Consider the following 13185-nt stretch of genomic DNA (forward strand, 5'->3'; position numbering starts at 1 on the left):
ACAATAGGCGAGCCCTTACCCTTCTTCTGACGCATCAGTGAAGAGCATCAAATCCGGGGGAGGAGAGAGATCTACTCCCTTGAGGAGGTTAGTATCTGCTACCCCTCAACTCAAGTCTCTCTTTACTTCCGGCCGTACCGGAACCTGATTGTCTGAAGGGTCTTTGTGCTGAGACCAAAAGGTCTTCAGTTGCCACTGGAGAGACCGAATAGGAAAACAGCCTTTGGGCACCAGATGCTCCAGGGAGGTCAGGTCGCCCAATTGACATAGCCACAGGTGTGCTTGCAGCTAATCTTGCATAAGGAAAGGTTGAGCTGCTTCCTTGAGCCTCTATAATGCATCGGTATGGAAAAAAATTTCATTTTGGGGTGTTTATTTGCATCGCAAGGTATACCAGTTTCTGTGAAGGTTGAAGAAGACTTCTCGAAGTTTATAACAATCACCTGATTGGGACAAAAAATGAGAAGCCCTGGGTTCCCACTGCGTCTGCGAGAATCAAGCAATCGTCCAGATAACGAAGACAAATGCCATTGGCATGGGCCCAGGTTGAAACTAAAGTGAACATTTGAGGGGCTGTGGACAGGCCAAAGCACAGATCTGAAACTGGTAAACACTCTCGTGTAGGATGAATCGTAAGTACCTCCTTCATGGATGGATCGAGATCTGAAAGTAATCGTCTTTGATATCCAGTGTGATCATGAAGTCCTTCAATCTAACAGCCTATCTGACCATTTCTGCAGTCTTCATCTTGAACAGAGTCTGATGGGCAAACTCGTTCAGAAAGGAGAGATCGATGACTGATCTCCAGCTTCCAGACACCTTTTCTACTAGAAAGAGTTGACTGTAGCAGCATGGGGACCCATCGAGGACCTCTTCAAGAGCCCCTTTCTCCAACATGGTCTGGATTTCTGCCTGAAAGGTGAGATCCTTCGCTGATCCCTTCTCAAAGGAATACAGTATGACATCACTGGATGTTGTGTCAAAGAAGGATGAGAGAGAGTGAATGGGACATGGTTCCCTGCCTAGAGGATTAAGACCGTCCAGGGTTTGGCCCTAAGGATTTTCCATCTCTGCCAGCGGTGCTTCAGGCATCCTCCCACTGATGGTCTGGAATAAGGAATGTTCCCCATAGCAGGAGCGGCCACTTCTTCCACCTCTTTCTTCTCCGCCCATAGCGCTTTACCAGGAAAGGGCTGCTTAGGGTTCTGCTTCTTAGCATTAGATTGTGTTGAAGCAACTGACACATTCTTTTGCCCTTGTCTTTGAATAGGGGACCACCTTGGTGCAGACGGCACCGAAGAGTTGGGGCGAGATGTCACCACCCGGTAGAGGAGAGTCTTAATTTGCTTTGCTCCAGCGCTCTGCAACCATGTCAATATCTTCCAAGCTGAACAAGGAAAGACCCTCCACTGACGAGTTGTGTAACTTGGGCGCTTCTCTCTTCAGCACCTGCCTTAGGAACTTTGAAACAACAGAGTTTTGCCGTTTCAAGATCCAATTCACTCGCTGATTGGCTGCGTTGTGAGTGAGAAACTCAACCGTTTTCGCTTCAGAAAGTAAAACGGCATTCACTGTCTTCTTTTTATCTGGATTTGCCAAATCCTCATTGGCGATCAGATAACCAACCAAGTTAGACTAGTAGTCGATCCACAAACTGGCCTGCAAAGATACCTTCGTAACCCGCTCCATGTTCACGGGTTCTGCACCTGGAGATGTCACCTGTTGTGCTGCCAACTTGCCCATGGGCATATGGTGTGCCAATGCTAAGACTGTTAGGTCTAGTGGCAGTGACGAGAGATCATTGTGAAGGATGTCATACTACTTCCTTTTGCCGGACAAATGGCACAGGAAGTAAACATGACGAGTTGCTAGCCCTGAGTAAGTTACTTGTCCATGCAATTTGGGAAATTACTTTATTTCTGGCCCCCTTCACCAACCCTAGTCTTTCCAGAAGAAATCGAGGACCTTGTCCTTCTCTTCAGGAGGGGACTACGATGGATCAGCAAATCCATTGGTTTTCCATATGAAAGCCAAGACCTGCATAAAGGAATGGTCTGACTCTGTCTGATCAGTGGTAGATGTTTTGGGCTAGCTGGCAGCGGTAGCACACCACCCAAGTTGTCGGATTCTTCGTCTTTTGACTCGTCTAACTCCAGACTTGCACCCATGGGAGCATGGGTTGGGTTAGGTATGTCAACTACTGTACTACCCTGACAGAGGAACGAGGCCTAAAGGGGAGGTTCTGTGCGGTGGGCAACGACGAGATAGGTACCGCACCGAGAGCGCCCTTCCGTCACTGTGGGACCTCGAGAACTTTTGAAGCCCAGATTTTTTAATAGGGTTTTCGTATCCTTCTGCTCCCGGGTCTTAGCCGTGAAGGCTAGAAGACTGAAAGCCTCCTTTTAAGTAGCCCTCGTTGGCTGCAAAGCCTGCAGAAGCACCACATGGGCAGGTGTGGGCTCTGTGGGTGGGAGCGGTTGGTACTGTACTCGTCAACTCAACTGGCGACACAGCTCTCTCGGAGACCTCGAACCCCTGCTGGTTCTCATCTCCTGCTTTGGTCTCCTTTGTTTCTTGGTCACTTTAAATAAGAAAACACATAGTCTTTCCCACAGGAATCAGGATTTTTATGGGCAGCCTTGAAGTCTAGATACCATTGGCATCTAAATGAGTGACCTAGAGGCAAAGGAGACAATGAGGGTGGAGGAGGAACATACTTAGAGACAGTACTCCTGCACCTAGGGTCCATAGGTGGGCTCGCTGGAACTCCAGAGAGAGATTCTAAAACCAGGAGGGGAATCTGTACGGGTTGGTGGAAGTCCCCTGATGACAGCGCTGGAGCAGGGTTGGTGACAGCCTGCTTTACGGCCTTCACAAGCTCTTTAAACCATAGCGCGTCCTTCACAAACGAAGGGACGGCTGCAAGAGCTCTTAGCAAGCGGTGTTTACGTGCACGCTGGTCACTAAGAACCATCTTTCTGAGTGGGTGCCAAAATATGTGTGCATCACTAGCATTCGGAGAAGTGAGCAGAACTCCTTCAGGAGCAGAACTCGCACACCACCCATGTGCAAGCGAGGTTGCCGAGTGTGGATCTGAGTACTAGTCTCTGCTCTGAAACCAGGAACTACTCGTTCGTGAGCTGACGTATTGCAAAAACGTCCACAATCACTAGCAATAGCACTTGCAGGTGGTTCAATCGTTGCCTTTTGCGATCCGAAAGCAGGGCGTACTCACTCATATGGTGACGAGCAAGGCAAAGTTGGCTTAAAAGTGAATGTGTGCTGAGAGGGAACGTGATCCAGGCAATGCCGGAGAGGGTCTAGCGTTTGTGAGACTCGCAAACTTATGGTGCCTTGGCAGCATGGTGAAAAGGGGCTGCGACTATGGGGAGTCGGCTGCCACAATCACCAGGTCGCTCCAAAGAGCTAGAGTGAAGTAGTGATGAATCACACACTTGCTTATGATATACTTGAGGGGAGGACCACTAAAGCGAGGAAGCCCTCTCACTTTGGCGAGATGGGCAACCATCCTCGTAGGGTGAAAGGAACACCAGGTTTCTCCTGCCGAGCAAGCTGTATGTGAGCACTTACCCAATGGCGTTTGCACGCTTGGCTGGAACTTCGGGGAGAACCCGCCTGCAACTCCTACAATTGGAGAGGAGCTGCATAGGAATTGTCAGTTTAGGAAACGAGACCTACTAGGAGGGACTCCCCTACAGAGGCTCGGTGGGGAAGGTTGGTACCAAACCCTGTGGAGGCAGCTTTGCACTCTTGCAGTACCCCAAGTGTCAGTGTCTCCAAAAGCCATTCCTTCGTTGGGGAATCCAAAAGCCCCAAGGAAGGCCAAAAATGATGTAAGGTGTCAAGAGAGCTGGACTCCCCATGGGTGGTGGGTGCCGCCGCTTCACTAAGGGAAGCGACGGGGTCCTCCGTGCTAGAAGGTTGTCCACAGGTTAAATGGATATTACTATTGCTCGAATGCCCGCCAGAGGAGGCCGAACAAGCAGAAACAGCAGGGAGAGTACGAATTCCCTTTTAGACTTCTTCCATTGCCTACCATACCGCTCCCAGTGGGAGGATGGCTACTCCCGACACTCTTCACAGGGAGAAGCCTGCGTGCAGGAGGGACGTCTGCACGCAACGCAAAGTCGGTGAGAATCCGTTTCCACAACGGACATGAACTATGCGAGGGCAAACCTGCATAGTCGCAATCCTCGTAAAACCAGATACACCTACAAAGAGAAAAAGAGAAAGGTTAAGTTTTACAGCCAGGTAAGATAAGATTCTAAGGGTTAGCAGGAGAGTGAGACAGCACTTGTTCACTCTACCAAGCCAAAAACAAGTGACATACATTACTGGGCGAGTCTGTGAGCGGGGTGGCCGGTCTAACCACCACTACCCCAGTTAACTAGTGGAGGGTTGTGACACCTAAAAAGTTTTTGGCTAGATTCCAGCTACAGAGGGTTAGCATTCGGGTAGGAACAAATATAGCCCAGAAAAAGATATCTGACTTTCATTCCAGACTCCTAAGGTCTGTAGGAGTCAATAGACATCAAAAGTAGAAGTGGGCAATATTTATTACATTTAAGCTAGTATTAAAGATGACAAAACATTACATTATTTTTACATCTTACCATGACTGCCAAACATAAGGGGACCTCGTTGTTTGTCCGGAACCAACCCCGGAGCCACTTGATCCCAGATTTCCTGTTCCTCCCGGTTTGGAAGAAAACCGGGATGTGGTGGGGAAGCTAAAGCTGGTTGAAGAAGATACCAGAGGAGGAGATGTGACAAACTGTGACCCTGAATTAGGAACTGTGTTCTGGTTAGACTGTTGTCCATTGTTGAAGATCGGCCTATAAGGAGAAAGTGAAGGACATTCAAATACTCTATGATTTGAATTTGTGTTTTCTTATGAAGATGTACAGTATTGTGTTAGGACATTTCAAATAATACTAAGGATAAGAATTAAAGTGATATTTATTATCTTGATAATAAACATAACAATGATAAAAATCATAATGATAATGTAGTGGAAGTAACAGTGATAATATAATAGTTCATGCCAGTGCTTTTAATCAAAGGAAAACTCTAGCCAAACTAAGCACATACAAAAGAACTCCCTAAACTTTAATATTTCCAAAGAATGTTACTTTTCCGAGAATACAAAAGATTGATAAATAACTCAAATACAAAATATATACATATGATTAATATCATTATTAATTTTAGTAGTTGTATAAGCATGGTTTAAAGGTTCTAAAGGCCACTCATGAATAGCAGAGGCAAGGGACACTGACAGTGCCCTAGCTAGGACGACAATGCCCGAAAGACTGATCATGTATATGATCAGCACCCAAGCCCCTCTCCACCCAAGATAGGACCAGGAAAGGCCAGACAATGGCTGCTGATAACTCAGCAAGTAGACCTATAGACTCTCCCCAAACCTTAGCTCACAAGGATGGTGAGGTTGCAGACACTACAAGAAACTATCGAGACTGAGTAGGACTTGAACGCCATTCCCTCAGATTGCCATGCAAGGATGTTTCCAATATGCCAATAGGAAGTGGTACAATAGATTGTAGAATCATTAAAAAAAGCAATTTGATAAACAATTACAATATTAAAGATATGATACTAAAGAACGGATAAATGAGATCAAGAGAAGACTATAGTTTACCCGATTCACTATTTCGATTTCAAGCCCTAAGATATTATTATTATTATTATTTTTATTATTATTATTATTATTATTATTAATATTATTATCAAAGCTAAAGCCCTAGTTAGAAAAGCAATATACTATAAGCCCAAGGGCTCTAGCAGGCAAAAATAGCCCTTAGATGAGAGGAAAGGAAACAAGGAAATAAATAACCTACAAGTGAAGCAATGAAAAATTAAAAAAAAATATTTCAAGAACCTTTACAATATTAAAATATCTTTCATATATAAACAATAAAAACTTTAAAACAAGAGGAAGAGTAATAAGATATAATAGTGTGCCCAAGTGTACCTTCAAGCAAGAGAACTCTAACCCGACAGTGGAAGACCATGGTACAGAGGCTATGGCACTACCAAAGAAGTGTGGCTTTAATATTTAAAGAGTCTAAAGACTTACCATGACTGCCAATCATAGTATTGTTTGTTGGTCTGCCCAGGGACAGATGTGCCTGACACTTTGTTCGTCGTTCCTCCTACATTGTTGGAGAACAGAGAAGTGGAGGAGGAAACTGATGGGGGAGAGACAAACTGCGACCCTGTGTTAGATTGGACGTTATTGTTGTCCGGTTGAGCATTACTGAAGATAGGCCTGAAATGAGGACAATAAACATTAATGTGTGTATGTATGTATAAATATATAAACTACAACAAATGCAGCAGTTTCTAGTCCACTGTAGGACAACGGCCTTAGAAAAGTCCTTGTTCATGTGTGGGGTTTGGCCAGTTTTCATTACCAAGCTGGCCATTGTAGATTGGTGACTGGGGAAACCTAAAGCCCCAAGGAAGGCCAAAAATGACGAAAGCGTCAAGAGAGCTTGACACCCCATGGGCTGTGGGTGGCGTTGCTTCACTAGGGGAAGCGACGGGAAACTCTGAGCCTGAAGGTTGTCCACAGGTTCTTGCTAAAATGTCTGCCAGAGGAAGCTGAATGAGCAGAGTCAATGTGGAGATATGAGGAGCCTGAGAAAGAAATCGGGGTTTATTCGACCTCGAGGAAGACCCCTAGGGAGAAGAGTCCCTTTTAGACTTCTTCTTCTGTCTCCTACTGTACCTGCGACCAATGCCCATTGGGAGGACGGCCACTCATGACACTCGTCACAGGAGTGTCGTCTGAACGCAGGGAAAAGTTGGTGAGAATCTGTCTCCACAACGGACTGAGTCACAATCCTCTTAAGACCAGACACACCTGCATAGAGTTAAAGAGAGAAAAGTAAAGTTTAACATCCAGGCAAGATTCTAAGGATTAACAGGAGAAGAAGACAGCACATCTTCACTCTACCGAGTCAAAAACAAAAGTGACATCTATCTTTAGGCGAATGTTTAAGCGGGGTGGCCGGTCTACCAACCACTACTCCCACTAACTGACGGAGGGTCGTTCACACTTTGTGCAAAAGTTTATGGCTAGATTCCAGCTATGCTGAAAACATGTATCAGTAGTAAAGAGAGAAGGGTTTGCATTTGTGTAGGAACAAATATAGCCCAGAACAAGATATCTGACTTTCATTCCTGACTCCTAAGGTTTGTAGGAGTCAATAGACATCAAAAGTAGAATTGGGCAATATTTATCATATTTAAGCCAGTATTAAAGATGATAAAACATAACATTATTTCTATATCTTACCATGACTGCCAAACATAAGGCGACCTCGTTGTTTGTCCGGAGCCAACTCCAGCACCAACCCCGGAGCCACTCGATCCCAGATTTCCTGTCCCTCCCGGTTTGGAAGAAAACCGGGATGTGGTGGGGAAGCCAAAGCTGGTTGAAGAAGATACCGGAGGAGGAGATGTGACGAACTGTGACCCTGAATTAGACACTGTGTTTTGGTCAGACTGTTGTCCGTTGTTGCTGAAGATCGGCCTATAAGGAGAAAGTGAAGGACATTCAAATACTCTATGATTTGTATTTGTGTTTTCTTATGAAGATGTACAGTATTGTGTTAAGACATTTCAAATAATACTAAGAGTAAGAATGAAAGTGACGCTTATTATCTTGACACTAAATATATCAATCACTCTATTTATGCTATATATATATATATATATATATATATATATATATATATATATATATATATATATATATATATATATATATATATATATATATGAATATATAAATAGATATATATGTAATTTATCTATCTATGCTTACATACATATAAAAACACATTACATAGTCACTGTGTGTGTGTGTGTGTATGTACATACGTGTGAGTTCTGTATACATTGTAGAATCTTTAAAAAAATAAATTTGATAAACAATTAAAACATTAAGGATATGAAACTAAAGAAATTAAAAAATGAGATTAAAAGAAGACTATAGTTTACCCGATTCATTATTTCCCTTCCAAGACCAAAGATATTATTATTATTATTATTATTATTATTATTACTAGCAAAGCTATACAAACATAGTTAAAAAAGCAAGATGCTATAAGCCCAATGGCTCCAGCAGGGAAAAATAGCCTAGTGAGGAAAGGAAACAACGAAATAAATAAACTCTATGATAAGTAATGAACAATTAAAATACAATATTTCAAGAACAGTAACAACATTAAAATAGATCTTTCATATATAAACAATAAAAACTTTAAAAAACAAGAGGAAGAAGAGTAAAGATAAAATATTGTGCCCGAGTGTACCTTCAAAAGCAAGAGAACTCTAACCCAAGACAGCGGAAGACCATAGTACAGAGGCTATGGCACTACCCAGGAAGTGTGGCTTTAAGACTTAGAGTCGAAAGACTCACCAGGACTGCCAATCATAGTATTGTTTGTTGGTCTGCCCAGGGACAGATGTGCCCGACACTTTGTTCGTTGTTCCTCCTACGTTGTTGGAGAACCGAGAAGTAGAGGAGGAAACCGATGGGGGAGAGACAAACTGTGACCCTGTGTTGGATTGGACGTTATTGTTGTCCGGTTGAGCATTACTGAAGATAGGCCTGAAATGAGGACAATAAACATTACTGTGTGTATGTATCTATGAATATACAAACTACAACAAATGCAGCAGTTTCTAGCCCACTGCAGGACAAAGGCCTTAGACAAGTCCTTATTCATGTCTGGGGTCTGGCCAGCTTTCATCACCAAGCTGGCCACTGAAGATTGGTGTTGGCGGGGACTTTAGTTTGATTACTCACAGCAAACAACCTAGTTTGGGTGGCCCTGACTAGTACAGCTTTGCTGATCTAGGCAATACACAACAATCACTTTCACTATGTTAAGGTATCCCCACCCAGATATATATATATATATATCTATATATATATATATATATATATATATATATATATATATATATATATATATATATATATATATATATATATATATATATATATATATATATATATATATATATATATATATATATATATATATATATATATATATATATATATATATACACTGTATATATACAGTATTATATGTATACATATACAGTTGGACACAGAAATTTCTGGTAAACCTTGCTCTGATGAAGGCATCCAGCCACACCCTTACTGAGCGGCGATTTCCTGTTTTGCCCCGACCACCACCTCTGCCATCTCTTCTTACACTAACTGGAAGGTTACTCGCCGAGCAGTAAGGATGTCGCAGGATGCACCTCTTCGAAACGAGGTGTACCAGGGACTATAATATACATCAGTAAGAAATGAAATCTGGGCATATTTAGGTAAATTTTAACTTCTTTTAGTGACCAAGAGAGTTGATCAATTCAAAAAGTTGTAACTAAATCCTTCGATTCCATAATTACCGAGAATAGAAATACATATAAAGTACTTGATCAAAATGGACGATCTTTAACTAGTCATGATCCTAAAACCACATATGTGAATTGGAAATAATCCATTGAATATATTTCTGGTGAAGATTTATTTTGGATATGAAATAAAATGTACTTTTATCTACCTCAAAATATTGGGTTCTGAACTTATTGTTTTATGCCAAGCAAATTCATTTAATCGATTGATATTTTCTTCAACCTACGATCAGATATTGAATGTTATTACTGGCGATTTATTACGGCAGTTACCTAAAGAACACATGCTAAAGACTCTGAAGATATTTTCATGGATTGCTTTAGTGTATGAAAGGTCTTCTAGGCATTAGATTGAACCTACAATCGTTTGAAGTTGAATCCATTTGCTTGAGATCCAGACTAGATAATGACACTGAGGTTTTGGTCACAGTATTTGGAATTAAAAATGTCCTCCTTCTAAATAAGACTTTCTGTCACTTTCACTTTCCATAGACTGACTAAAGCTATTTACTATTTGACAGTTAAAATGACAGAAAATCTTATCTAGGAGGAGGAAATCAAATGCCATAGTTTTTCAATTCAAATACTGTGACCAAAACCCAAGTGTCATTATATCTAGTCTGGATCCGAAGCCAGTATATTTAACATCAAAAGATTGTAGGATCAATCTAATGCATAGATTACTCAGGGGCCATATGTAGATGAGATCATAGTGAGGGGTTGATGTAGATGGAGATGATTTGGGCATGTTCTTCTTACTCCCAAAGAGAGATTAGTTCACCAAACTTTCCACTGGGCTCCACAAGGCACTAGAAGAGTTGGAAGGCCCAGACCTACATGGCTGAGGACTATGAAACGTGACGTGGGAGATGATGAATGGTGAAGTATTGATTTAAAAGCTCAAGATAGAGACGACAGGCGAAATCTAACCGAGGCCCTTTGCGTTGATAGGCGTGGGAGGAGATGATGATGAAATAAGACTTCGATAATTGATCTTACCAAGACAACCAATCATACGGAGGCTTGGTCGTTTGTTCTAAGCCAGAGCCAATTGATCCCCTAGTCGTTGTTCCTCCAAGATTGTTGGAGAATCGGGAAGTAAAAGGGGAACCAAAACGGGTAGAAGTAGTCACCGAAGGGGGAGTGACAAATTGGGATCCTGTGTTCGACTGAACGTTCTGATTAGTAGGTGGACTGTTACTGAAGATCGGCCTGAGGGAATTGAAATGCACTTTAGTAATCATTTATATCTAAAGATGAATCACCATTAAACATGCTTATTATTATTATAAAATATTATTATTATCATTATCATTATTAGCTAAGCCACAACCTTAGTTAGAAAAGCAGAATGCTATAGGCCCGAGGGCTCCAACAGGGAAAATAGCCCAGTAAGGAAAGGAAATAAGGAAACTGCAAGATAAGTAAATAACCATTAAAATTAAATATTTTAAGAACAGTAACAACATTAAAATAAATCTTTCAAATATAAACTATAAAGACTTCAAAAACACAAGAGGAGGAGAAATAAGATAGAATAGTGTGCCCGAGTGTACCCTCAAGTAAGAGAACTGAAACCCAAGACAGTTGAAGGCCATGGTACAGAGGCTATTTGGCACTATCCAAGACCAGAGAACAATGGTTTGATTTTGGAGTGTCCTTCTCCTAGGAGAGCTTCTTACCATAGCTAAAGAGTCTCTTCTAGTACAAAATGATCTCCCAAATACAAATTAAAATAAAAAAGACTTTACCATGCCAGCCACTCATAAGGGAGGTCTGAGTTTTGTGATGTGCCCCCTCCAAAACTAGAACTTTTGATACTAGAGGTTCCGCCAATTACGTTCCCACTTCCTCCATTTCCAGCGACGGGTTGCGTCCAAGGAAAGGCTCGAATGAAGTTGCTTGATCGTGATCCAGCATCACTGGGTGGGTCCCTGGGAGGTGGGGAGGTGCTGCTAGAGGCACTACCTTTAGGAGGGGGATCTCCTTGGAGTGTCCTATTAATGGCTGTGAGGAGAGGGTTGTGGCCCTGGCCGCAGGCATTGCTAAAGTCATCCGATACGGTGTCCCAGACCATGATGCCCCCGAGGCCTTTCTCAAGAGCGTATTGTGCCTGTTGAAAATGGAAATTGTAAAATTTGTAAACTGTGTTATGAATTTAAGCATCAAAATATTTTTATCAAGTGTACAAAAATTAGTTTGAATCACAAAGAAAAATTACGGTCAATCCTGGAAAATTAAATATGAAACAACGAATGTGAGGGAGAAATTGAACTACTTATGCAAGGAACAAAGAGGCATCAAAACTTGGTCAGGTGGAAACATATTCAAGTTCTTGAGTACTTTACAGTTTCATTTAAAAAACTAATATTTCCCTTCCATGCAATTTCACATTTGAACAATTTCAAAGACTACCAATGTTTCTTATTTGCATATCATAACAGGAAAACACTACACAAAGATCTTATAGAATTAGTCACAGTAAGATGCTTATGGACAAATTATATTAATGAGAATTTTGATAAGAACATCTTACTAAGGCCATGGCAAAAGATTTTGAGATTGAGTTAGTAAAGAGGCCCTTTTGCCCGTACCTTGGTGAGCTGGTGCTGATTTTAAATGTATACTTACATACTTTTATAATCTGACACTGCTTTGGAGGGGTCCCCCATCTCTTGGAGACCCAGGGGGTGTTTTCATGAACGCCCCACCAGCCCCCTTAGCCTTGCTCATACCCTGGTGAGCTGGTGGTAATTTTAAATGTACAGTATACTTACATACTTTTATAACCTGACACTGCTTTGAAGGCCCCCCATCTCTCGAAGACCCGGGGGCATTTTCAAGAAGGACCCCCTCCCCACTTAGCTACAACACTGGCTCTTACCTTTTTAACCACAGCTTCGACGTCGTCATAACCAACCCACTGGTCATCCTTCGTCAGGTATGGTCCACCATCTCCAGTTATCTTGGCCCAGCCATCCTTGAAGGATTTGATAAATAAATATAGTATTAAAGCGTTTTTTTAGTTACTTTCTCAATAGATTCAGTCTATAAATGAGCCTTACAGAGGGTGACTCGACCCCATTAAAGCAATGTTATTTTGGGGTTACTTCAAACGCTATCTCAATATTTTTGTTTCTCAACTGATTTTTTTTTACATCTAAAAGAGCATTTGAAAGATGATTTTATAAACAAAAACCTTAGAAAATGGTTGAATTTACTACGCATGGGATACTAAAATGAAGTTTTCCCTGTGATTCTTAAAGAAAAAGTAAATACATAGGTACCTGGGTCCGAAAGCGGCTGCTTTAAAGAAAAAGTAAATTGATCGGTACCCTGGTTAGAAATTTGTTGTGTACAGGACAAGGCACTTGGACGAATATACAAAAAGGTCATTTCAGCAATTAAACAAAATGTTTTTATTAAAAAAGGGATTTTGACGTAGGAAAAATCTATTTCTGGGCGAGGGACCTGTGCCGCCCAGTGAATAAGCTCCTATTAGCACTTATTCTTAGGTAATTTACTGCTAAATATACCAGAGAAAAAATGTAAAGGAGTGCTAGGTTAACTAGCTCGCTCACCTATTGGTGTCGGTATGGAATTGGGCGTATAATCCAGAGGTCCCGCACTATTTAGATTCATCCACGACAAAGACCCCAATAGAGGAGAGCCGTTCAACCTCACTCGGCACCACCAACTCTG

The 13185-nt window shown here is 41.8% G+C and overlaps 1 protein-coding gene across 6 annotated transcripts in view; it reads right to left on the reverse strand.

The window, feature by feature from the left end:
- Positions 1-13185, reverse strand: part of LOC137617116 (oviduct-specific glycoprotein-like) — a 67009-nt gene that overhangs the window by 8583 nt on the left and 45241 nt on the right. For 2 of the 6 annotated variants that reach the window (XM_068346958.1, XM_068346959.1), the window contains exons 9-15: positions 12368-12463; positions 11235-11596; positions 10483-10695; positions 8471-8662; positions 7343-7579; positions 6119-6310; positions 4635-4856 (exon numbers count right to left, since the gene is read on the reverse strand). In XM_068346958.1, the coding sequence (XP_068203059.1) occupies positions 4635-4856; positions 6119-6310; positions 7343-7579; positions 8471-8662; positions 10483-10695; positions 11235-11596; positions 12368-12463 (1514 nt within the window). The remainder of the gene's footprint in view (positions 1-4634; positions 4857-6118; positions 6311-7342; positions 7580-8470; positions 8663-10482; positions 10696-11234; positions 11597-12367; positions 12464-13185) is intronic. The other 4 variants (XM_068346961.1, XM_068346960.1, XM_068346963.1 and 1 more) reach the window with 4 other exon arrangements.

The sequence above is a fragment of the Palaemon carinicauda genome, chromosome 23, assembly GCF_036898095.1.
Source record: "Palaemon carinicauda isolate YSFRI2023 chromosome 23, ASM3689809v2, whole genome shotgun sequence".
Lineage (NCBI taxonomy): Eukaryota > Metazoa > Arthropoda > Malacostraca > Decapoda > Palaemonidae > Palaemon > Palaemon carinicauda.